The sequence below is a fragment of the Macaca mulatta genome, chromosome 20, assembly GCF_049350105.2.
Source record: "Macaca mulatta isolate MMU2019108-1 chromosome 20, T2T-MMU8v2.0, whole genome shotgun sequence".
Taxonomy (NCBI): domain Eukaryota; kingdom Metazoa; phylum Chordata; class Mammalia; order Primates; family Cercopithecidae; genus Macaca; species Macaca mulatta.
Window position 1 is genome coordinate 17,041,819 of NC_133425.1, and position 25,489 is coordinate 17,067,307.

Here is a 25,489-nt window from a genome sequence, read left to right on the forward strand (position 1 = left end):
CCTTGGTGTACACTGCTCTTGTTTATTAAGATGCTGCCAAGTGAGTTTCTCTGATATATATATTTGTGTTTTTTTTTGAGATGGAGTCTCGCTCTGTTGCCCAGGCTGGAGTGCAGTGGCACATCTTGGCTCACTGAAACCTCTGCCTCCCGGGTTCAAGTGATTCTCCTGCCTCAGCCTCCCGAGTAGCTGGGACTACAGGTGCGTGCCACCATGCCCAGCTAATTTTTTTTTTTGTATTTCACCGTGTTGGCCAGGCTGGTCTTGAACTCTTGACCTTAGGGGATCCACCCGCCTTGGCCTCCCAGAGTGCTGGGATTACAGGTGTGAGCCACTGTGCCCCACCTTCTCTGGTATATTTATTCCAGCGCAGAGGATGGAGCTGTAAACAGGATCTTAGTCTCTTGTTGACTGTTGTCTCTGTGGCCTGAAAGGCAGTGTGAAATGGGCTTCAGGAGCACCTATGTTGATCCCGTCATGAATTTTCTATAATGCTTTGATGTCGAGCAGTGGCAGATGTCATTGGCAGGTCTTAGTTTCTCTGTAGAGAAACTAGAAGAATTGAAACTGGTGTTTCATGTGCCAGCTTACTCCCCTAACTGCTTAATTACAAAAACTCGACGGGCTGATTTGTTATAGGAGATAAATATCCGGTTCATAATAAGTTTTAGATACTTAGGAAACATTTCCCTTCTAGCAGTGGAGTGAATTTCCAACTCCCTTGTAATAAGATCTTTTTTTCTTTTTTCTTTTTTTTTTTTGACACTTCCTTAACCTTTTCTTTATCTCCTCCCAGTCTCCCCTCAGTTGCCAGGCCCCAGCCACAGTGGTCCTCTCCAGTCCCACACCAAGCTCACTGCCTCCTCGGGGCCTTTGCACACGCTCTCCCCTCTGCCTGGAATGCTGTGTCTTCTCCAGAAACACGTGTCATTGGTTTTTCCTCCTCATTCAGGCTGTAGCCCTAGTGTTCAGAAGAGATGTGCCCTGAGGACCAGCGTGCTAAAGACCCCTAGGCAGGGATTGTTCTTCTCCTGCTTTCCTGTTTATTTTCACAGCTTCTTTACTGACCAGCTGAGATCATTAATTTATTTGTTGACGCATTGATTTTGTCTTCCTGTATTAGAACATAAGCCCCGTGAGAGCAGGAGCCATGGCCGTGCCTCCCAAGGCCCAGCCTTGTGTCTGTCACATAGCAGGCGCTCAATAAATATTAGTTGATTGAATGAAAAATAGCACACTTTCGTTGGAAGTTGTGGGAGGTGTTTAATTTTCCTGTGGCCCCCAACTGCTCTGATGATTAATGGGCAAAACAGATGACTGGTTTGGAAAGAGAAATATTATTAATCATCTTGGTGTCTCCATCTCTCCTAGTAAGTCATTGTATTGGCTTTGCTCCCTTAGGAATTTTATCAGGATGGAAATGGACGTGAGAATGTGGGGATTTATAACCTCTCCAAAGGAGTCAACCGATTCTGCCTGTCCAAGCCTGGTAAGTTTGTGCCATGGATTAGAAAAATGGAAAGGCACCAGAGGATGGTTTTGAAGGCAGTTTTTTCTATCTTGGTTGTGTTTGCATCAAGCTTTCAATTTCAGTGTGTTCAGCCTGCTCTTGTTTTTCTGTCTCTCTCGGGTTTGAGTTGGGTAGAGACCACTGGGCCCTTCATCTCCAAACATATACCATTGGCCAATGACCTCTCTTTATAGTGCTGTTTTAAAATTTGCATCATTTCCCACTTTGCTTAAAATCTTTCAGTGGCTTCTGTCTCTTTTCTCGTTCTTTTTTTTTTTTTTTTTCCTTTTTCTTTTTTTTTTTTTTGAGATGGAGTCTCGGTCTGTCACCCAGGCTGGAGTGCAGTGGCTCAATCTCAGCTCACTGCAGCCTCTGCCTCCTGGGTTCAAGCGATTCTCCTGCCTCAGTCTCTCGAGTAGCTGGGATTACAGGTGCCCGCTACCACGTCCAGCTAATTTTTGTATTTTTAGTAGAGATGGGTTTCACCACTTGTCCAGGCTGGTCTCAAACTCCTGACATCAAGTGATCCACCCACCTCGGCCTCCCAAAGTGCTGGGATTACAGGTGTGAGCCACTGTACCCAGCCCTCTCTCTCTTTTATAATGGCTTTTTTTGGAGACAGAATTTGCACATCATAAAACTCACCTATTTAAGATGTACAATAAAACGATTTGTAGTAAATTTACCAAGTTGCACAACTATGGCCAGAATCCAGTTTTAGACCTGTTCGTCACCCACAGTGTAAGATCCTCTGTGCCTGTTGACAGTTAATCCCTGTTTTTCAGCCATGGCCAGCCACTGATCTATTTTCTATCCCCATGGTTTGGCTTTTTTTGGACGTTTATCATACAATGCTGGTATTTTGTCTGGCTTCTTTTATTTAACACGTTTTTGAAGTTTATCTGTGTCATAGCACATATCAGTAGTTTGTACCATTACATTGCTGCGTAGTATTCTGGTGTGTGGTTATATCACATTTTGTGTATCCATTTACCAGTTGGTGGATATTTGAGTAGTTTCCAGTTTGGCGCTGTTATGACTAATGTTACGGACATTCTTGTACAAGTCTTTGTGTCCATATGTTTTCATTTTTCTTGTTTCGATACCTAGGAATGGAATTGCTGCATTGTGTGATAAATTTATGTTTAATCTTTTAAGAAACTGTCAAATTGTTTTCCACAGAGGCTGTGTCATTTGATATTCCCACCAGCAATGCATGAGGATTCCTGTTTCTTCACCTCCTTCACCAGCGTTTGTTATTGTCTGTTTTATTATAGCCATCCTGGTGGATATGAAGTCGTGTCTCATTGTGTATTTACAAACCTTGAGCTAGATACAGAGTGCTGATTGGTTAATTTACAAACCCTGAGCTAGACACGGAGTGCTGATTGGTGCACATACAATCCTCTGACTAGATATAAAAGTTCTCCAAGTCCCGATCCCATTCAGGAGCCCAGCTGGTTTCACCCGGTGGATCCTGCACCTGGGCTGCAGGCGGAGCTGCCCGCCAGTCCCCAGCCACACCTGCACTCCTCAGCCCTTGCACTGTCCATGGGACCAGGCGCCGCGGAGCAGTGGGCGGCGCTCGTTGAGGAGGCTCAGGCCGCGCAGGAGCCTACGGCAGGGGTAGGAGGTCAGACATGGCGGGCTGCAGGTCTTGAGCCCTGCCCCGCCCGGAGGCAGCTAAACCCAGCGAGAATTTGAGTACCGCACCTGGGCTAGCAGCTGTGTAAAGCCCCTCACTGCCCTGGGCCCTCGGCGCCGGCTGGCTGCTCCGTGTGCAGGGCCCGCAGAGCCCGTGCCGGTGCCGACGCCCGTCCCATGCCCATGCCCACGCCCACGCCCGCCGGAACTCACACTGGCGCACCAGCGCGGCGCGCAGCCCCGGTTCCCACCCGCACCTTTCCCTCCACACTTCACCACAAGCAGAGGAAGGCGGCTTCCGCCTCAGCCAGCCCAGAGAGGGGCTCCCACGGTGCCCTGGCGGGCTGAAGGGCTGCTTAAGTGCCGCCAGAGTGGACGCTGAGGCCGAGGAGGCACCGAGACTGAGGGCTGCTAGCACACTGTCACCTCTCAGTTTTGTTTTGCGTTTTCCTAATGAATAATTCAGTGGCTCCTTCTTTTGGTTCCCAAGATAAAATACAAACTCCTTAACCTGACCTTAGCTCTTGTGTAACCCAGCCCTGTCTGCCACTCTCTATTCCAGTCACTCTGTCCTTCCGGGTGTCAGTTCAGCTGCCTTTGGCTACATGTAACAAAATTCATACAGGAGTGCCATCAGCAAGTGGTAGTTTATTTGGCTCAATAAAGAAGTGTGGCAGTGTGTAGCTGCCAGCATGGGTTCAGCAGCTGGTAGATTTTAGGAGTGGTGTCTGTGATTCTTTAGGCCTTTACCTTGTATTTTCTGCCTTACATTTTCAAGACGGCTAGGGTTAGAAAGCTTATGTTTAAAGGAGAAAATCAAGGATGGGGCAGGCAAAGATTTCCTTGTGCCCCCTCCTCCAGTAAGCTATTTGTCTGTATTATTGGCCAGAACCATGTCACATGGTTACTTCTAGCTGCAAGAGAAGCTGGGACAGTTGGATGTGCTGCTCGATGCTGAGCATGTTGCCACCCTCAACATAACCAGAGTTGTTCTCAAGGCAGGAAGGATGCCTGTCGAGGAAACAATGGGCCAGCCTGTGAGGCAGATCCTGTGTTCTTTGTGGACGTGTCCTCCTGCCTGTCTTAGCTGGGGCCTTCTTACCCGTCAGTTCAGTATTGCTTCCCTGGGGGAGGATGGTCTCCAGGGCCACTTAGGCCTGCCTCCTATGTTCTTGCTGTCAGCACTCACTTCTGTCCCCTTCTTGCATGTGCCACAATTGATATGTTTGTGACTGTCAAATGCCCCCCTCTCTCTGTGGATGGTAAACTCCATGAAGACAGGGACCACTGCTCTGTCATCTCCCACTGTGTACCCGTACCTAGCACCATACCGAGCCAGGAGGAGGTACTCTTGATATTTGTTCAATGAAAGACCAAACAAAAGGAACAGAGAAACCTGATTTTTTTTTTTTTTTTTTTTTTGATGATAACTACTCTGGGGCTTGTTGAGTGCAATGAAAACAGCAGGGTGGTTTTAGCTAATTTCAGGTTTTTGTAGGAAGTGTGGCCAAAATATTGGTTAATAATGATTTGGGGAAAATACATTGTTATTCCTTGTATCTTCCTGAAATTGACTGTGTTCCTCTGGCAAGTGATGAAATGTACCCCGCTCAGAATGTTCTCCCACATAGACTCATGCTTTTCTGGGGCTTCCCTTACTCCTACCTCATTTTTAGGAATAGTTATAGGAGGAAATTGAGGCTGTGGTTATCTCTTGGATCCTTAATAGAATCTTTTAGGTAGAAAATTATCCTCAGTCCAATTTGCAGTAGAAATGTATTTTCTGTTCCTTCTGGTGTATGGGTCCGTTCACTTGGTCTGTGCAGATTTAACTACTGTGAGTTGTTACATTGTGGAAAATGAAAACCGTGTGCCTGTGATTGGGCCGTTACATGGATCGGGTCATTGGTAAGAAGCCTTCATAGGCAGTGAAAACGATGCCTGCCCAGTATTTCTGATCCCATTATTGCAGATCTGCGATATGTTTGAGTTTTCACATGCAAAGAGCTGCCACTCGATTTCAGATGTCGAAATTGCTCAGTGTAATAGATGCCATTCTCTGAAAATTACTTTTGATTTCCTGTCTGTAGGTGTGTACAAAGTGACCCCTCGCTCCTGCCACCGGTTTGAGCAAGCGTTCTACACCTATGACACGTAAGCCTGGGAATTGAATGCTTTGTGGTGTTTGTGTACATTCCATGGAGGATTCTTCATTTACTTCAGAGAACAGAAGGAGTTTTTAAGTTTTTTTCTGAAAGAGGCAAGGTTAGGCCTTCAACAGAATTTCTAGATAAGAATTTTAAGACACTTGGATTAGTTACTGAGGAACCAGAGACAGGATCCCTTTCCCAAGAATTCTGTAACCCCAGGACAGAGGACTGTGTTTTTGAAGTGGCTTAAATAGAAGCATTGTCAAATCTCCCAGCCCTCCCTGATGAGCATCTGTCAAACTCAAGTCTGCCATTTTTATATTTTTACAGACATGTGTGGGTTTCACTGGGAATTAGAAGTGTAAAGTTTTGGAGTGGAGAATTAGTTTACTCATTAAAATACTTCTCTGGATCTCCAGAGTTATTTTACCCCAGTCTGAGAGCAATTTTCTGTTGTATATTTAGGGTGAGGAAGGATGCCCAAAAAGGGTATTGCTGATGATCTTCTGAGAATGAGCAGAGTCTAGTGTTTCCTCTCCTTTGATTTGTAGGTCTTCACCTAGTATCTTGACATTGACAGCCATTCGCCACCATGTCCTTGGAACTATCACCACCGACAAAATGATGGATGTCACTGTGACTATCAAGTAAGACGAGCGTTCTGCGGTGGGCTGAGAGTGGCAGGGGAGGGTGTGGATGAGGCCTAGGGAGTCTCTAATAGACTCTCTGGAAATTAGTTTTGATTTCTTATCTCTAGACATATATACAAATGGCCTTCCCTGTCTTATAGGACATTGCTGTCAATTCCCAGCATGCTTGATCCTTTCTTTTCTGATTCAGAAATTACCTGTGGGTGAGGAAGAGCGTTGCGACAGCTTGTTTCATTGTCTTCAGTTTCTGTTTGAACTCTTTGTACTTCTCATCTTTGCTAAGGAAAAAAAATCTCTGCGGTTTGTGCATTGTATTTCAAGTGTTTTAGCAAATTTGAAAAAAAATTGCCTATTTTTCTTTAGACTTTTGCTTGAAGGCTTGGGAAATAGAGATGGCACCTGGTATAAGAAGGGTCATGAGAGAGCAAGTATTTGAAAGGCAAGTCCCTCACCGAGGGTCACGTTCATGTGAGTGTCGCCTTTCAGGGAAATTTTTGCAGTGTGGTGAGGTACCTGTGACACCTCAATTTTCTTGAGAAATGAAAGAGTTTTGGCAACATGACCGTCTCTGTCAAGTAGAATGGGAATTGGAGTCACTGTCTCCCCAGCTGCCCCTGGTGGAAGTCGCCTTTCCAGCTGTGTTTCCATGTTTCTGTCCACCATCTGTTTATCCATCCATCATCTCTGCAGAGCACATGATGACTGAATAACTGAGAATCTTCGGTGTTTAGGCACTGGGCTTATGAGGCCACAGCCCCTACACTCATGGGATTGACGGTCTCCTCGGGGGAACAGTGGTCAGAGACGCACATGCAGAACTGTAAAATGACGGCTATGCTGAGTGCTTTGAGCTTGACCTTGGGGGCATGCAGGACAGGTAGGCTGCTGGGGGCCAGGCCGTGTTAAGGTCCTTCGTCTCTGTCCTATGATGCAATTGACGTGTTTTACGTAGAGGAATGACTTTTCTTCCTGAAAGGTCCCCCTATTGGCTGAGTGGAGAACAGACAGAAGAGGCCTGAGAGTGGGAGGTGGTGGAGGCAGGGAGAGGTGATGGGGGCCCCAGACTGGTGGCTGCAGAGGTGGAGAGCGACGGACTGGTCGGAAAGTTGTTGACAGACTGAGTTGATGAGACATGGCGCTAAAGTGACCGCTGGGTCAGGGTGGGAGAAATGTCAGGGCTAGCCCTGGTTTCGGGTGATGGGGAGCCAGGTTTTTAGCTGGGGGTGGGTTTGCTGAGGGTCTATTGTGTGCCCAGAAGGCGCCTGTTGCTGTCTTTTCCTGTCGTTTACTGTCTTCCTGCTTGGAAAGTATGAATTACTGATAGGACTAACAATCTACCGTCTTACCAGTAGTAACTCCATATTACCTCCTTTCAGCTTGATTACATTCATTTTTGTAACTTTACAAGGGTGTTTGTGTTGCTCGCTTGTGCTGGAGGTTGTATGGAATGCATCTTCCAGCTAGACAGACACTCGGAATCCCCCTGGGGATCTTGTATTTAGCAGACCCAAAACCTGACTGCTGACAATTGCCCTCCACAGAGCCCCTCTGTGGTCTTTTCTGATTCAGAGATGGCAGCTCTCGCTTTCTCGTTGTTTCTTGATTCTTCTTTGCCTTGCACCCTAGGCCCAGCCAATTCCTCAACAAAGCCTTGGCTTTACAGTCAAAATACACCCGTCATCTAGTCCCTTCTTACCACGTGGCCCTCAGCCCTGGTCTGACCCCCTCTGGGGTTCACTGCAGCAGCTTCCCAGCTGGCCTTCCCTTCTTACCACGTGGCCCTCAGCCCTGATCTAACCCCCTCTGGGATCACTACAGCAGCTTCCCAGCTGGCCTTCCCTTCTTACCACGTGGCCCTCAGCCCTGGTGTGACCCCCTCTGAGATCACTGCAGCAGCTTCCCAGCTGGCCTTCATGTTTCCGCCATTGCTTTGTGTGTTTCCTGTGAAGCAGCAAGCGATTTCTTTTATGGCAGAGATCATACCATTCCTCGACTGAAAACTCCAGTGGCTCCAGGTTGGCACCAAGCCTGTGAAGCCTCAGTCTGACACCTGCTGCCCCTTGGACCTCTCTGACGGATATGACTTTTCCGTGGGCCCCTGTGCCCCAGGCTGGGCTGGGCTTACCATTGCTGGAACATCTGAGTGAGCTTTCTCTCCAAGGTCTTTGCACTTGGCATCGCTTTGCCCGAGCTGCTGTTTACCCAGAGAGCTGCATGGCACGTTCTCTCCCTTCCTTCAGACCTTTGCTCAATGTCACCTTATCAGAAAGGTCTTGACTGTTCCTTTAATGTAAAACAGTGCTCCAGGCTCTCTGTCTTCCCACACTGCTTTATTTTTCTTTATTGCACTTTTCCTCTGGTACTACTTTTCTGTTTATTTTCTGCCCCTTCCCACTGAAATGTGGATTCCACAGAGGTAGGAAGTATGGTCTGTTTTGTCGATGCTGTATCCCTGGTGCTTAGTTCTCTATCAGAGCAGTTCTCAGTGAAGATAGAATGAAGGAACAGAAGATGGTGGCATGGAGAAAACTCCATGATGGAAACTGACAAGTTTATATCCAGTTGCCATAAAATCAACGATATTTCATTCCAGCCCAGATCTACCAGATGCTGCCACCATCACTGCGAAGCTCAGTTGTTATTTTTTGTGAAACTACTAGTTTATTTAAAAGTGAAGACGCGGCCACTGTGGTGTCATGATAAGGTGTCTAGTTTTTAAGTCGCAAGTCCATACTTGTAGAAAGGTCAAATTCCCACTGACGACAGAGATACGCAACTGTGTCCTCGGGGCCACCATTTCTTTCTTCCAGGTCTTCCATCGACAGTGAACCCGCCTTGGTCTTAGGCCCTCTGAAGTCTGTGCAGGAGCTGCGGAGGGAGCAGCAACTGGCTGAGATCGAGGCCCGCAGGCAGGAGAGGGAGAAGAACGGCAAAGAGGAAGGCGGAGAAAGAATGACCAAGCCTCCCGTGCAGGAGATGGTAGATGAGTTACAAGGCCCCTTCTTGTATGATTTCTCTTACTGGGCACGGTAAGCCGTCTTGTGCATTTCTCTACAGTGTCCTCTGTTCTAGGGGGACAGGACCCGCCAAACTGAAGTGTATTAATTATTTTAGGTCTGGAGAGAAAATCACCGTTACACCATCATCTAAAGAGCTGCTCTTTTATCCCCCTTCAATGGAAGCCATCGTCAGTGGAGGTAAATGTCAACTCAGCGAGTGAATGTCACACACACCTTTGCAATTGTTCCCTTGCCTGCATTTACAAGTAGATGTGTGATGTTATAGTGAAACCATCTTTGTAAGCCATCTTACATCCTCTCTGGCACACAGATGTTACTGTTGGATAGAAGGATGGATGGAAGGATGGATGGATGGATGGATGAATGGATGGATGATTTAGACAAATAAAAGTAACTTTTGCTGTTAGAATTGAGTTGATCTTTTTGGAAAAGGATTTGGTTTTCTTTGACATTATCAGGTCGACACCAGAAGGTAGATGAAGCGCAAAGCCTCCATTGATGATCTTTGATGATCTTTGGCACAGCATGATAGGAGGGTCTTTTCTTGGGGAATGGATGACTGAAGTGATCACTTGTGGAGTATTTGTCTTTTGCCACTTATTTTTTTTTTCTAGCACTATGGCTTCATTAAGCTGTGGGTATTACGTGGTTCGTGTTTGGAAGTGGAGTGTGTTGAAGAGTGTGACTTCTAGCAGGCAGGCTCTTTGGGGCAGTCTTTCTCAGTGGGTCCTCTGGAGGTTGAGTAGTACGGCCTCCTGTCTGCTGTAAAGGGTTCCCTCCTGATCTGTGGCCTCCTGTGAACCTAGGAAGAGTAGTAGTAAAAACCCGGCCTTCAACATTTTTTGATTCTCTTGCTGAAGTCCTTTGCACTGAGAAAGGCCTTTCGGGGATGAAAAGAGGCTTGGGCTGTATCCAATTATTGAGCTCCCTGGGGTATTAAATAACCGCATTTGGAACTAACTTCTAATATCTGCTTTAGCTGCTTCTGTCATGGGAAGACCCCAACCAAGAGGCTACTGTCTGTCTGCAACCAAGCCCCATCCTTGTGTTTATTTCTTCCCCTCTTAGAAAGCTGCCCAGGGAAGCTGATCGAGATCCATGGGAAGGCAGGCCTGTTTTTAGAAGGCCAGATCCACCCCGAGTTGGAAGGAGTTGAGATTGTCATCAGTGAAAAGGGGGCGAGTTCGCCCCTGATCACAGTCTTTACTGATGACAAAGGTGCCTACAGGTGAGCCTGGGATAGAGACACATTTGCCTGGGATCAGCGTGGGAGTCCTCTGAAGAAACTGGGACCCACATTTCCTTGGGCTTGGTAAGGCTTCCTGTAGGGTGTGAACAAAGCCGTTTAGCATTCTGCTTTCTCTTCTTCAGTGTTGGCCCCCTGCACAGTGACCTGGAGTACACGGTGACCTCACAGAAGGAGGGCTACGTTCTGACTGCGGTGGAAGGAACCATTGGAGACTTCAAGGCCTATGCCCTGGCAGGTGTAAGCTTTGAGGTAACTCACACTGTATTTTCAAAAGACAGTTGTATTGAGGTGTAATTAACATATAATAAAGTGCACAAAAAGGGTACAGTGTGGTAGTCTCAACCTGTGAATACACCCATGAAAACACCTCCACAGTCAAAATAGTGAGCACATCCGTGACCCTCAGGGTTTCCTCCTGCCCCTTGGTAATCCCTCCCTCCCACCCTTCCACTGAGCTGAAGATCTGCTTTTCATTACCATTGGTTAGTTTGCATTTTCGAGTTTTTATAGGTTGGTGCAAAAGTGATTGCGGTTTGTGCCCTCGAGAGTAATGGCAGAAACCGCAATCACTTTTGCACCAACCTATATATAAATGGAATCAGACGAGATATACTGTTTTTGTTTTTGTTTTTGTTTTTGTTTTTGGCCTGGCTTCTTTCACGCAGCATAATTTAGAGAGCTGTTGACTTCAGCATGCTAGTGTACCTTCTGGGAAGTAGTTGAAGCTCTTATCCATAACTGTTCCATATTGAAGGACACAGAACGTTCTTACTGAGGTGTTTGCCGCCTAGCTGCCTTCCGCCGGTCCTTCCTGGGAAAAAGTGTGCTGTGATTGCACAGAGTGGGTCTGGAGATCGTTGAGAATGAATATTTATAAACTATAGGCCAAAGGAAAAGAGTGACAGATTACATCGTATAAAAATGTAAAATTCTATATTGCTGAATACATTTGGAGCCAAACTGAAAGATACTCAAACTCGGAAGAAATGTTTGCATCATAAATAATATCCCCATTTTACAAGGAGCTCTTAAAATTGGTAAGAAAAAGACAACCCGCTAGAAAAAAAATGAACAAAGATTATGAAAAGGAAATTCATGGAAGTAACGCAGGTGACTAATAAATACAGAAACACGAAGCCTCCGTCGTTACTGATGAAATGTGCTAAGGAAACTACAGTCGAAACACTGTTTTGGGGGGATTAGATTTGCCATAATTAAGACAATCTCTATTTTTTGGTAAGCATGGGTTTTCCCAAGCCTAAATAATTTATGGGACAGTAAGTGGTTATAGCCACTTTGGAATGCAATTTGATAGTATCTTTCTGAATTTAAAGTGCATGTATCCAATAATTCTGCTTTTAGGAATTGATTGTTCAGGAAAAAAAAAAAAAAAACCTAGGTGCATAAAGATATATATTTGGGGATATTCCGATTGTCTCTTGTGTACCAAAAAAAAATAGGTGCTGTGGTTTGTCAACCCCTGCCTTAGAATGCTACGTAGTAGTTAAGAAACAGGCAGATTTCTATTGGCTGGCAGAAGAGAACCAGGATAAATTGTTGAGGAAGAGAGCAAGTTGCAGAACTGTACATGTAACATGCCATTTTTATTTCACCTCCTCCACCCACTCAATGAACTTGCCAGTCTGTGAACAGTACTACATAATGTTTATAAAATTTATGTGGGTATAGAAAGAGTTCTGGGCTGGGCATGGTGGCTCATGCCTGTAATGCCAGCACTTTGGGAGACCTAGGCAGGTGGATTGCTTGAGCCCAGTAGTTTGAGATCAGCCTGGGCAACATGGCAAGACCCGTCTCTATAAAAAAAATAGAGCAGAAATTTAGCTGGACATGGTGGTGTGTGCCTATAGTCCCATCTCCTCAGGAAGTTAAAGCTGGAGGATTGCTTGAGCTTGGGAGGTGAAGGTTGTAGTGAGCTCAGATTGTGCCACTGCTCTCTGGCCTGGGTGACAGAGCAAGACCCTGTCTCAAAAAAAGAAAAGAAAAAAAAAGTTCTAGAAGGCTACACACCAAACTTATAAAACTTATAATGTTATTTACCTGTGGGGAGGAAGATTAGGTCCCCTGTCTTCCTTTAAGTAACAATAAAAGAAAAAATACCTTAAAAGAATGACCTCTTGACTTGTGGAATTGTTATCTTCATGGGTAGTAGGAGTTTAACCTTGCTCTGGTCTCACGTTCTCATCCCCAGATAAAAGCTGAGGATGACCAGCCCCTCCCGGGAGTCCTCTTATCCCTGAGCGGTGGCGTCTTTCGTTCCAACCTCTTGACCCAGGACAACGGCATTCTGACATTCTCAAACCTGGTAACGTGTTTCTGCAATTTACCGCCTGCCTGTCTTCCCTGAGAGAGAGCCACGATGCAGCATGCGAGACTTACGTGTTGCTTGACAACGTGAGAAGAGAAAACCAATGTGGAGTGGTTTCAGTTTCTTGGGGGCCCACAGTCATTAGAGTATTGCTCTTACTCAAACTTAATGCTGCTGATTCATGTTCTCTTCCACACACGCCTCTTGTTTTCTGATCACCCGCTTGTCACTAAGACAGTGTAATTAATTTCCCTGGCCACAACGGCCCCTCTCTCGGGCAGCTTCTTGTTTTGCTACGGAATCATGTTTATGATGCTGAGTCTTGTTTGGTGGTTAGCTTGCGTTTCTTCTGAAAGGCACATTCCTCCTGGTGGGAAGAGAGCAGCAGTTTTTCCTTGGAGATGCAGTCGGAGGCCCTGACTGCTGGGATTCAGGAAGTGTGTGTTAGTTGGTCATCTTGTCAGTCGTGGTAACAAAGTGGCTATAGTGGGGCTGTTGCAGACCGGGCAGCAGGGGCATCTGAAGACACCGCTTTGCAGTGATGCAGACTGCTCCTTACTTGCTGTGTCCTATCAGGCAAGTTACTTTGCCTCTCTGAGCCTCAGTTTCTTTATTCATTAAATTCAAATACGGGCCAGGCATGGTGGGCCACACCTGTAATCCCACCGCTTTGTGACGGTGAGGCAGGGGGATCGCTTGAGCTTGGGAGTTTGAGACCCGCAACATAGGAAGACCCCTTCTTTACAAAAAATAAAAACAATTAGCTGGGCATGGCGGTGCATGCCTGTGGTCCCAGGTACTCAGGAGGCTGAGGTGGGAGATTTGCTTGAGCCCAGAGTGCTTTGATCGTGCACTCCATCCTAGGGGACAGAGTCAGGTCCTGTCTCAAAAAAAAAAAAAAAAATTTAAATATGACTTCTACCTCGCAGAGTCGTTGCAGGCAGGTGATACCGGCAGCTGCCATTGTTAGAGCTGTGATTGCCGTTACCTGACTGTGAGTGGTGACTGTAGACAGAGGATTACCATTTCTGGCTGCCTGGGAAGCCACGGCACTCCTCTGGTGTAATTCTGGTCCATCATGACCTTCGCCCCTCACTTTTAAACCATGCCTAGATGTGGCTGCTGAGGTTCAGTGTGATTATCTTGGCAGAGCCCTGGCCAGTATTACTTCAAACCCATGATGAAGGAGTTCCGGTTTGAGCCGTCCTCACAGATGATCGAGGTGCAGGAAGGCCAGAACCTGAAGATCACCATCACGGGGTACCGAACCGCTTACAGGTAAGTGCCCCAGCCACCTGACTGTCTTTCAGGGCTGGGCTGGCAAATCACATTCAGGCTTCTGTTGCCTGGAAACGCATCCCAGGCTTCACGTTGATTTTACCTGGGAGGCAAGGGAGATGAGATATGTGGGCAAAGGAATTTTGACTGCTGCCCTTCTCTCCCAGTCTCAAATTTCCTATTTTGGAATTAGCTTGAGAGAGTCTGTTGAGTTGCTAAAAGCTTTTATTTATTTTTTATTTTTTGAGACAGAGTTTCACTCTTCTTGCCCAGGCTGGAGTACAGTGGTGCATTCTTGGCTCACGGCAACCTCTGCCTCCTGGGTTCCAGCAGTTCTCTTGTCTTGGCCTCCCAAGTAGCTGGGACCACCACCATGCCTGGCTCAATTTGTATTTTTAGTAGAGATAAGGTTTCACTTTGTTGGCCAGGCTGGTCTCGAACTCCTGACCTCAGAGATCTGCCAGCCTCAGTCTCCCAAAGTATTGGGATTACAGGCGTGAGCCACCGTGCTTGGCCACTTTTATTTTTTAAAAGAGTTTCAAACCTGAATTAAATTACTAAAAGGAGAAAATGTGCTCAGTTGAATAAAACTTCAAAATGCTGAGAAGAGTATAGTGTAAGATTTCCCCTCTGTCCCATCTCCCAGTCACCCAAGTTCCTCTTCTGGGAGACCACCAGTACTTCCAGTTTTTCTGAGTGCTTCCAGCTATAGATAGATAGATATACATTAGTGTCTGGCAAGGCACAGTGGCTCACACCTATAATCCCAACACTTTTGGAGGCTGAAGTGGGAGGTCCACTTGAGTCCGGAAGTTCAAGACCAGCCTAGGCAACATGGCAAGACCCCCTCTCTACAAAAAAATAAAAATAAAGAATAATTATTTTATTCTATAGAAAAATATCTATAGATAGATACATACATATATACATGTATACACACATACATATTTTTTGTACACTTATACCGAATCACTTTAGATGAAGAGTAATTGGAAAGATTGGGTTTAGAAAAATGGACCATTTTCTACTGAATATGTGGAGTGAAAGAGGAAGTGAGTTATTTCCGTGTTATTGAAAGCTCCATTATTTCAAATAAAGCCTGGAAAGAATAAAATAAAGCCTTAACCTTCTTAAATTACAGTTTTCCAGAGCATCCCTCAAAATGTGTGAGAAGAGAAATTGATGGCAGCTTATCCCTGTGGCGGGAAGGTGTGGTTTGGAAGTGGGCTGGCCACACCAAGTTGCCTGGGTCATTGGGGCACAGTTCTCCACTGAGCTATTTTGCCCTGTAGTTGTTCGTAAATGGGAAACACTTGGGTCCTTCAGATCACCATGAGACTATCTCATTCGTGCCTTTTCTTGCCATACTAGTTGCTATGGCACAGTGTCCTCCTTAAACGGAGAGCCCGAACAAGGGGTTGCCGTGGAAGCGGTGGGCCAGAACGACTGCAGCATTTACGGAGAAGACACTGTGACAGACGAAGAGGGCAAGTTCAGATTACGTGGATTGCTGGTGAGACTTGGAACGTGTTTTCTTAAGGGATGTTTTTTTCATCCTGTGTCCAGAAGTGTCTTGTGGCCCCAAGACTGCCAGGAGTGGGGTGGGCGAGAGGGCTGGGGTGGGGCCCTGGAGCCCTCCCAATTCTTACCTTAATTGGTACCGTTTGCCCTTTTTCTAGCCAGTAGGTCAGATCAAAGATCTGTGGCGCAGTGGAGTTTGAAAACCATGGGTTTAGTAGGACTTCTCCCTAGCAGTGTGTAGCCATGGCTTATGCCAGGGCTCTCAAGCCAAATGCCTATGGAGCCAGAAGAGCAGTGTGAACAGGGGAGGAGGCTGGGCAAATGATAGGGAGTGGTGAGGGCTGTGGAAAGGGACAGCCTGTCACTTGGCTCCAGCTTATTGTAGCCATGGGGGAAGACAGACTTAGGGTTGCCAGATCATTGAAATTTTAAAAAGAGAAGTCAGAAATTCCCACTTCCCAGAAGTAATACCCAGCACAAATATTTGGGAATGCCTAAGATGGACATTCCAGATATCCATCAGTGTGTATATACGGGTAAAGGGGAGGGGCAGATGAAGAGGAGAAACATCTTAGAAGAGTAGGAGCGTATAGTATGCTTGGAATTTTGAAATAAGAAACCAAATTTGATTTATTTGGGGTAGAAGAAAATGAAACTGAGTTGGGATTGAAGGAGTCCCAAAATTTCAGGTGTTTCCACACTAGGCGTGTTCTTAAAGGAACTCTAGATTCTCAAGAAGGTTAACAGGCCACAGATTGGGAAATGAGGAGACAGAAATGCCCCTGGTCTTAGTGACCTTGTGCAGCCAAACCAGGCTTGGACCAGGCATGATATGACAAGCCCCCTTTCTAGAGAATTGACTCCTGAGTTTATTTGCAGCCGGGATGTGTGTACCACGTTCAGCTCAAGGCAGAAGGCAACGACCACATTGAGCGGGCGCTCCCCCACCATCGGGTGATTGAGGTAAGGCATTAAGTGCTGCCGCTGCACCGGGGTGTGGGTGCCTCCCTGATCAGAAGTCCTCCCGTCTCCTCTGGCTGTCTGCCTTTCATCTGTGGCAGGGGCAACTTTAATCCTAATTAAGGGTCCTCTTAGAATAGTGTCATCTTCACAAGCAACATCTTATGTGGGTTTTTAATGAACAGCGTTGCTGTCATGCATCCACAAAGGAAATTGGAACTGTTGTATCCTCCCCCCCGACTCGCCCTGTAAGTTCTGATCATTATTCCACAAGTTAAGGATTTTAAGTCATAAGCGGCATTTCAAATCAAGGGACAATAATAGAAAGAACATGGGCTTAATAGGTGGCAGGGCCCCCCAGTTTTCTTAGGTTCAGATGACCTTTTTCCTGCTCCCATTTGGTGGGCAGAGTTTTTTGATGTTCAAGATTATGACCTAACTAAATTAATCCCTAAAGAGGACATCCTTTGAGTCACAGGATGTGGCCTGGGAATCATTTGAAGTAAGGCTTTTCTGTCACTGAATAACTCTTATTGGGAAGACTAGAGGGCTTAGGTGGGGTAAGAGGGGCTGCCTCTCTTAGTGGCTTTATTTAGGTGGCTTCATTATGCATGAAGATTGTGAGGAGTTTGGAAGGAGGATGTTGGGCCAGTTAGAACTTTTGACCTAGGAAGTGGATTTTCTTTTTTTTGAAACGGAGTCTCACTCTGTCACCCAGGATGGAATGCAGTGCCGCGATTTCGGCTCACTGCAACCTCTGCCTTGTGGGTTCAAGTGATTCTCCTGCCTCAGCCTGTAGCTGGGACCACAGGCGCAATCCATCACCCCTGGCCGATTTTTGTATTTTTAGTAGAGATGGGGTTGCATCATGTTGGCCAGGCTGGTCTTGAACTCCTGACCTCAGGTGATCTGCCCACTTGTGCCTCCCAAAGTGCTGGGATTATAGGCATGAGCCACTGCACAGGGCCGGAAGTGGATTTCCTTGATGTCTTTACGGTGTTGGCATTTTAAATGGCTGGAATGACTGCATCTCACACCAAATGCTTTGCATGTTCTCGGTGTAGTAACTTAGGCCAGGATCACTAGCATAACATGGACTGTGGCCGGGCAGGTAGGAAAGGGAAGGGGGCTGGCCCTCTGGGGTCTCGCAAATGCCATGTACAGACCCCATGCAGAGGGGGTGCTGTGACTCTGCCCCTGCTCCAACAGGCAAGGACATCCTTCTCCTTTTTTTAAGAGAAGCTGGAAAATCTGGCTTCATATATGAAGTTTCTTAATTTTTAACATGTTGGCAAGCAATTAAAACTTAGAAAAAAAAATACTGTGCTCTCGAAATGAAATGTGTCTATGGTCCAGGGATAGCCGTCTTCTGTCAGTTTGTGACCTTGGACGTAGGGTACTCAATGACAAACTTTGCTTCCTTAATGTAAGAAGTAAAGTTTGCAGTGAAGCAGCTCTCAGGCTGTCGGACGACTGGCATAGAAGTTCCTCCTCCAGCTTTCTCATTACTAGCATTCCCTGTTTCTCTCTCTAGGTTGGGAATAATGACATCGATGATGTAAACATCATAGTTTTCCGGCAGATTAATCAATTCGATTTAAGTGGAAATGTGATCACTTCCTCTGAGTACCTTCCTACATTATGGGTAAGACCAGACTTTAAACTCCAAATATTGTGTTCCCTTTGGCTTTGAGACAAGTGGGAATGGGATGTTTTTGGTTTTGTGCCTGTCCCGTGCCTTAGGTGTGATAGGTGGAGGTGCTCCAGAGTGCCGCTTGCTGAGGGCTGAGGTTGAGATTTAAGAACCTCGGACCACAACACGTATTTGGGAGAGTGATTGCCAGTTGTGAGAGAGAATGTATTCCAGTTTCAGATAACTGTCTGCCTTCAATTAATCTTTCAAAGAATTATAGTAGAAGCCTGATCAATGATCAATACAATATGGAATCTAACGTGGAAAGCCAATTTTAAAGATTAAGTGCCTTGTAACTTTTAAAATTTTCTCTGGAGTGGAGGTCATGTTAGGCGTTCTTGCATTGGTATAAAGAAATGCCTGAGGCTAGATAATTTAAAAGTAAAGAGATTTCACTGGCTCCTGGTTCTGTAGGCTGTACAGGAAGCACAGTGGCTTCTGCTTCTGGGGAGGCCTCAGCAGGCTTCTAATCATGGCAGAAGGTGTAGTGGGAGCAGGCATGTCCTGTGGCAGAAGCTGGAACAAAAGAGAGAGAGGTGGGGGCGCGGTGCCACACACTTTTAAATGATCAGATCTCACAAGACCTCTATAACGGAGACAGCACCAAGCCACGAGGGATCCACCCTATGATCCAGTCGTCTCCCACCAGGCCCTATCTCCAGCACAGGGGATTACAATTCAACATGAGATTTGGGCAGGGACAAAAAATATCCAAACAGTATCAGAGGTGGTGGGCGGTGGGCTGGAGAGCAGCTGGTCTGGGCTGTCTCTTGTCTCCAGTAGTGACTCACCTTGCTGCCTTGGCCAGTCACTTCATTTCCACATGCCTCGACTTGGTCCTCTGCAAAACCTAGATTTTGGACTCAGAGATGTCTTATAATGTTGTTCAGCTCTAACAAAATCTCCATGTTGCCATTAATGAAGAAATGTTTATAAAATACCCTGCAGACCATCTGCAGATGTTAATGATTTGCTCTGGGGGTATATTGTTAAGATATACCTGTAGCTTTATAAGCAGGTAAGTATTTGGCATGGGTGAGGAAGTGTGTGTGGGCTTTAGTCCAGTCTGTCAAGGGCTTGCAGGCGTGTGCTTGTCGGGACCAGGCAGGTAATGTCAGAGAGTGCAGAGGGTTGAGTAGGGAGGGGGGCAAACTGGGGAACTCCTGCCCTGTCCATGAGGGGCACAGGGGAGGGGAGGAGGCAGAGGGGAGGGGAGGAGGCAGAGAGGAGGGGAGGACACAGAGAGGAGGGGAGGAGACAGAGAGGAGGGGAGGAGGCAGAGGGGAGGGAGGAGGCAGAGGGGAGGGGAGGAGGCAGAGGGGAGGGGAGGAGGCAGAGGGGAGGGGAGGAGGCAGAGGGGAGGGGAGGGGAGGAGGCAGAGGGGAGGGGAGGAGGCAGAGGGGAGGGAGGAGGCAGAGGGAAGGGGAGGGCGCCACTCTCTGGTTCCTGATTGTTGCAGTGCTGGAATTGAGGCTCAAGGCTGGTGTCACTTCCCAGTTTTCCAGAGAAGCTAGAAATTAGAATTATTTGAAATCACCTGATTTTTAAACATAGTCGGTGAATTCAGATTTACTTAAGATGTTATACAAGGCAAAAGAACACATAAGGGGTCTTCGATGTGACCCATAAGCCTTCAGTCTGTGACTTTCATTTTAGGAAAATTCCCCTTGTGTGTTATGTAGAAGGGTGCCAGCGTGGGCCCAGGGAGGTGGTCCTGGCATTCTCTTGTGGCAGGTGCAGTGTGGCATCCTCACAGCCTTTGCCATCAGCCAGGACTGCACCTTAGTCTTGCTCACGCCCCATCCTGGATGGGAGTGAGAACAGGCAACAACCCCAGAAATAAAGCCAGAAACCAAGTACTCCAGTGCCTCCTGAAGCAGTGTGGAGAGCCAAGTTCATGATGGGATGCGTTTTGAGTTTAACAGATACTGGAGTTAAGGTGACATCATATGATGAGGCAGTGCGAGGCGGGAACCCCCAGGAGTCCTCAGGGGGTTGAGTCCCAGGCTCCACCATGTGTAAGTTGTGTGACCTTAGGTGGCTTTGGCTCTCTGGGTCTCCATAGGGATAATAACAATGCCTGTTTTGTAGTCAGGATTGGCGATAATGTAGATAAAATATCTGGCGCCTGCCTGACATGTTACAGATGTTCAACACGTGTTAGAAGCTATTCTTTCTAATATTACTATTATATTAACTCATATGACTATTTTGAGCAAGAACATAGGTAGTGAGAATCTGATTTGAATCTTAATTTCTGTGCATGGTGCATAACTGGATGAAATCTCAGATGACAGAGGCATGTGTGATGTCTATGGAGGGAGCTTTCTTTTTCAAATATCCATGTTTCCAAACACACCCACCCAGAGAGCGGCTGTCCTGAGGATGTCTGATAGGAAATATTGATTGTGTTTCAGTTTCAAAGCATCTCCGGCTTTGTTTCTCTCTCCAGGTCAAGCTTTATAAAAGCGAAAACCTTGACAATCCGATCCAGACAGTTTCCCTTGGCCAGTCCCTGTTCTTCCATTTCCCCCCGCTTCTCAGAGACGGCGAGGTAATGCCTGTGGTCAGATTCTACCTTCTGCCTTTGTTTTAATAATTCTGCTATTTAGTTTAAGGAAGCACAGTTCTCTCCTTTTCTCCCTAAACACCACTCTGCAGAAATGCACTCTCTGAATCAAAAGAGGTTGAGTTCTGTAGGGATTATTTTTTCCTCATTGTTTTTCTATTTACAAAAAGAATACATATTCATGGCAGGAGATTTTGGAAAAAAGAAAAAAAAAAGACATAAGCCCATCATCCAGAAATAGCCACTGCTGACGTGGTGATTGGTATCCTTTGGGTGTTTTTTCAGGCACGTGTGTGCCTGCATGTATAAATATAAATAGACATTCATTTTAATAATTCAAAACTTACACTGTTTTGTACATTGTTTTCTAATCTGTGCCTTTCAATGAAGAAGTTATCACAAATCTGTTCCTCATCATTAAATCTTTTTTTTTTTTTTTTTTTTTTTTTTTTTGAGACAGAGTCTCACCTTGTTGCCCAGGCTGGAGTGCAGTGGTGCGATCTTGGCTCACTGCAAGCTCCACCTCCCGGGTTCACGCCATTCTCCTGCCTCAGCCTCTGGAGTACCTGGGACTACAGGCACATGTCACCACGCCCAGCTAATTTTTTTTTTTTTTTTTTGTATTTTTGGTCGAGACGGGGTTTCACCGTGTTAGCCAGGATGGTCTCGATCTCCTGACCTTGTGATCCACCCGCCTCAGCCTCCCAAAGTGCTGAGATTATAGGCGAGAGCCACTGTGCCCGGTTAAATCTTTCATACTGTGATTTTTATGGAGAGTAGTCCGTAAACTAGGAAATGCCATGATTTATGTAATCAAGGCCTACTGTTGGGCATGATCAACTCTTGCGCTTTGAACATATCACCCCATGCATTCCTTCTAGGAAGGTTTCTGCTAAGAAGTCCACTTTTAAAAATGCCTTGTAATTTTTAAAAATTTCTGTATTTTAAAATTCTGCTGTTTAGTTTAAGGACACACAGTTTCCTCATGATGGGGGATCCGTTGAATGAGATGAGTTGCTTTTCTCTTCCTGCTTTGAAATTCTTCTCCGTCTTTGATAATCTGATTATAATGTGTGTTGTGTAGAACACTTGCAGCTTGACCTTTTTGGTGTCCTTTGTGTTACATGAATCTGGATGTCTCCCTCCTTGGAACTGGAAGGTTTTCAGCCATTATTTTGTACATCATTTACTGACTATAAAGTACTTATTATCAATTCTATTTGGATAGAGCTAATTTGTAGTTGGTGTGGGGAGTGCAAACTTTGCAAAGAATTTGGTTCTTTTCTGGTGGTCTTAGCCTGAGGATGTCAAGTGTGAGCCTAGGGGGTAACGTTCCCTCTCCTGGCTCCTTACCACCTGCTGTGAGAATGATCTACTCTGGCCCTTCTCTGTGGAAAATGACTGCGAAATAATGAAACAGGCTGTCATGGAATTTTCCCCTCCTCTTTCTCCAGGGTTGTTGAAATAGTCACTTTCTACAGCAATGTGGAAACATCTTGGGCTTTGAGATCACACTTCCCCTGAGTTTAGAGCCTTCATAGATGTGTGGCAGCCTTCTTAGCTGAGTGACCCTGGGCAAGTTACTCCTAGTCTCTTCATGCTTGACTTTCCTCATCTATAAGACGGGGGTGATGATCCCGACCTTGCCAGTGGTTGAAAGCAGAGCAGCCACGGGCCTCATGCAGTGTGCATGGTGCCTGGCACCTGGTCGGTGCTTAGCACACAGAGCTGTGGCTGCCCCTGGTGCTGTTCCAGGGATGCTGTATTTTTAGGATTTGCCAGCTTATGTGCCTCTCAAACATCGTCCCTTAGAAATCAGCCTCGTTGTGGATCCTCAGTTGTATCACATACCTCCCTAATCAGAATTGGCTCATAATAATTTTTTGTGTTTCATAAAGTCAGATCCTCAGAGGACTGTAATCGTCAAGGTTGAGTACTCATAACAAGAGCTGCAGGCTCTGACAGCCTTATCAGAAGCCACAGTCTCAGAGACACTGGGAACACACGCCCGCCACTGCTAGAATAGCCCACTGAGGTTGCTACTTTGAAGGTAGCAACCTTGGTTTGGATGTGTAGACTTGGGGATTTCTTTAAAAACATAAAGTTCTTTACATCACAGCCATATGTTAGGTTTTAGTTTTCATTTGCTTTGCCAGAGCTGTCCTTTTAAAAATAACTTCTTCCCATGTGTGTATAGAACTATGTTGTGCTTCTGGACTCCACACTCCCCAGATCCCAGTATGACTACATCTTGCCTCAAGTTTCTTTCACCGCAGTGGGCTACCATAAACACATCACCTTGATTTTTAATCCCACGGTAAGTAAAAGACGGAGTTTAAAAAAAAATAATGGATTGTGTTTGGTGGCTCATGCCTGTAATCCCAGCACTTTGGGAGGCCAAGGCTGTTGGATCTCTTGAGCCAGGAGTTTCAGACCAGCCTGGGCAATATGGTCAAACCCCATCTCTACAAAAAATACAAAAATTAACTGGGCGTGGTGGATTATATATATATAGTCGCGGCTACTCGGGAGGCTGAGGTGGGAGGATCACCTGAGCCTGGGAGGTCGAGGCCTCGATGAGCCATGATCATGTCCCTGCACTCCAGCTTGGGTAACAGAGTGAGACCCTTTCTCCGGAAGAAGAAAAACAAAACAAAACAAATCCAAACAATCCATGGGGTGGCAAGAGAAGGTGTGCCGTACAACCTATGCTCCAGACTGCAGGTTGCAGGGCAGATATTTAAAGGGCTCCTGGCACTGGGTCACTTTCTCATTCTGCCTTCTGGATTCTGGGCTTCCCCAGATTGTTTTTAGGTTTTCTGAGCCCTGATGCCTGCGATTTCCTTTGAGGAGGAAACTGGTAACAAGAGCAGTGTAATTGTTTAGATCGGTGGCTCAGGAATGATTTTGGGGAAGGAGGGACACCACTACCCCGTTGCTGGTGTGACGTGTGCTCCTCCATGAGGGGACACATGGTACATGGCCACTCAAACCTCTAGAACCAACTGCTACTTTACAGGAAATAGAGAGGACCCAGGAGCCACAAATGACTCCACAGGGATGCAGGATAAACACCTGGCGCCTGATTTGTTTGACAAGTAAATTGCAAGGAAAAAAAAAAACCCAACAACAGATGGACAGAATACCTGTGGGTTAAAAGAAACTTAATTTATCGCTTAATTCGGTACAATATGTGGCCCTTACTATATGCAATATGTGTATCTGTTGCATACAGTCTGTCCTGTATCCGATAGACTGGAACAGTGGAACAAACAAAACGCACAGGTATCTTTCATCTTCTTGATAAAAGTATTTAGCAATTCCTAAAGCTCAGGTGTGCAATATTGTCACCTGATGATTAAACTGACACATCAGGCATAACAAACACAGAGTCCAGGGCTCAGCCTCAGGACTGCTGATTCTGAATTTGACAGGGGGTGAAAGTGTAGCACAAAAGTCTGCATTAAAAAACAAAAATCTGGCCTCATAGCTACTGTATTGGTCATTGCTTCTAGGCCTTTTCAGTGGGAAGAATAAGAATTTTCTTGTTTTCAAAAAATATAGCTGTAAATGGAACCATATCTTCCGATCCTCCTTATCCCTCTTTTGATAACTGCACAGCATTCCTCCGTGTGGATATACCATATGTCTTAGGCCATTCGGGCTGCTGTTTTGTAACTTAGACTGGGTAACTTATAAACAACCAACATTTATTTCTTACAGTCTTAGAGGCTGGGAACTCCAGGATTAGGCGTTGGCAGATTTGGGGTCTGGCGAGGACTTGCTGTCTGCTTCACAGATGGTGCCTCCTAGCTGTGTCCCCACAAGGCGGAAAGGGGCAAAGCAGTTCCCTCAGGCCTCTTTGATAGGGGCATTAATCCCTGACTGAGTCACCGCCTAAAAGGGGTGTCGTCTTGATACTATCACGTTGTGGATTAGGGTTCAGCCTGTGAACTCGGTAGGCACAGACACGTTCAGATCCTGGCACTATGTGTAGGATTTTCAGTTCGCCCCAGGTTGAGGGGCTTTTGTGTTGTTACTGGTTTTCTGCTATTACACATAATATTACACATAACACTTTAACGAATTGCCTCGTGCATGCATGTTTTTGAATGTTCGTCAGTCTCTCTTTGGAACACACTCCCAGAAGTGAAATTGCTGAGGCAAAGGGTAAATGCATCTGGAATTCTGATCGATCCGGCCACTTCCCTTCCATGGGGTTTTACTGTTTTGTATTCCCGCCAGCAGTGAATGAATACCCTTTTCTCCCCAACAGAGTATGTTGTCAAATTTTTCAATGTTTGCAGTCTAATAGATGAGAAGTGATATTATCTCAGTGTACTTTTAATTTGCATTTCTCTCTCTTCATGTGGTTAAGAGCCATTTGTATTTTCTGTGAACTGTTTAACCTATTTTCTATAGAATTTTTGGTCTTTTTCAACTGTTTTCAGCTCTTTGTATATTAGGAATATTAACCCTTTGTAATGTCTGTTGTACGTATTTTTCTCAGTTTGTCGTTTATCTTTTCACTTGGCTTATGCAAAGATTTACTTTATTTCTATGTTAGATGTGTTGATATTTTTCTTATTGCTTCTGGATTTTAAAGTCATAGGAAGGTTTTCTTCCTTCCCAGCTTTTATAGGAATTTATCGTGTTTTTTTTCAGGGGGACTTTTACGATTTCTCTTTTTACATTTAAACTTCTCTATCCATTTGGAGTTTTTCCTGGTATAGGTGTGAAGTATGGCTCCAAATTGTCTTTTTCCACATGCTATCCAGTTGCCATTTCATGCTTTTTAAACGCCATCCTGCATGGAAGGTGGACAGGAATTACCTCTCATTTAGAGATGAGAAGATGGGAACCTAGGAGATGTGAGCAGCGCAAGGTCACCAGCTCACGCGGAGCAGAGCTAGGGCTTG

At 45.9% G+C, this 25,489-nt stretch overlaps 1 protein-coding gene across 7 annotated transcripts in view; it reads left to right on the forward strand.

The window, feature by feature from the left end:
• Nucleotides 1-25,489, forward strand: part of LOC714226 (BOS complex subunit NOMO1) — a 63,134-nt gene that overhangs the window by 33,370 nt on the left and 4,275 nt on the right. The window contains exons 16-29 of one of the 7 annotated variants that reach the window (XM_077987181.1): nucleotides 1,402-1,489; nucleotides 5,245-5,308; nucleotides 5,856-5,951; nucleotides 8,765-8,983; nucleotides 9,069-9,151; nucleotides 10,043-10,202; nucleotides 10,346-10,472; nucleotides 12,433-12,546; nucleotides 13,700-13,827; nucleotides 15,199-15,340; nucleotides 16,228-16,311; nucleotides 17,843-17,953; nucleotides 20,454-20,555; nucleotides 22,768-22,887. In XM_077987181.1, the coding sequence (XP_077843307.1) occupies nucleotides 1,402-1,489; nucleotides 5,245-5,308; nucleotides 5,856-5,951; nucleotides 8,765-8,983; nucleotides 9,069-9,151; nucleotides 10,043-10,202; nucleotides 10,346-10,472; nucleotides 12,433-12,546; nucleotides 13,700-13,827; nucleotides 15,199-15,340; nucleotides 16,228-16,311; nucleotides 17,843-17,953; nucleotides 20,454-20,555; nucleotides 22,768-22,887 (1,638 nt within the window). The other 6 variants (XM_077987183.1, XR_013412398.1, XM_077987182.1 and 3 more) reach the window with 6 other exon arrangements.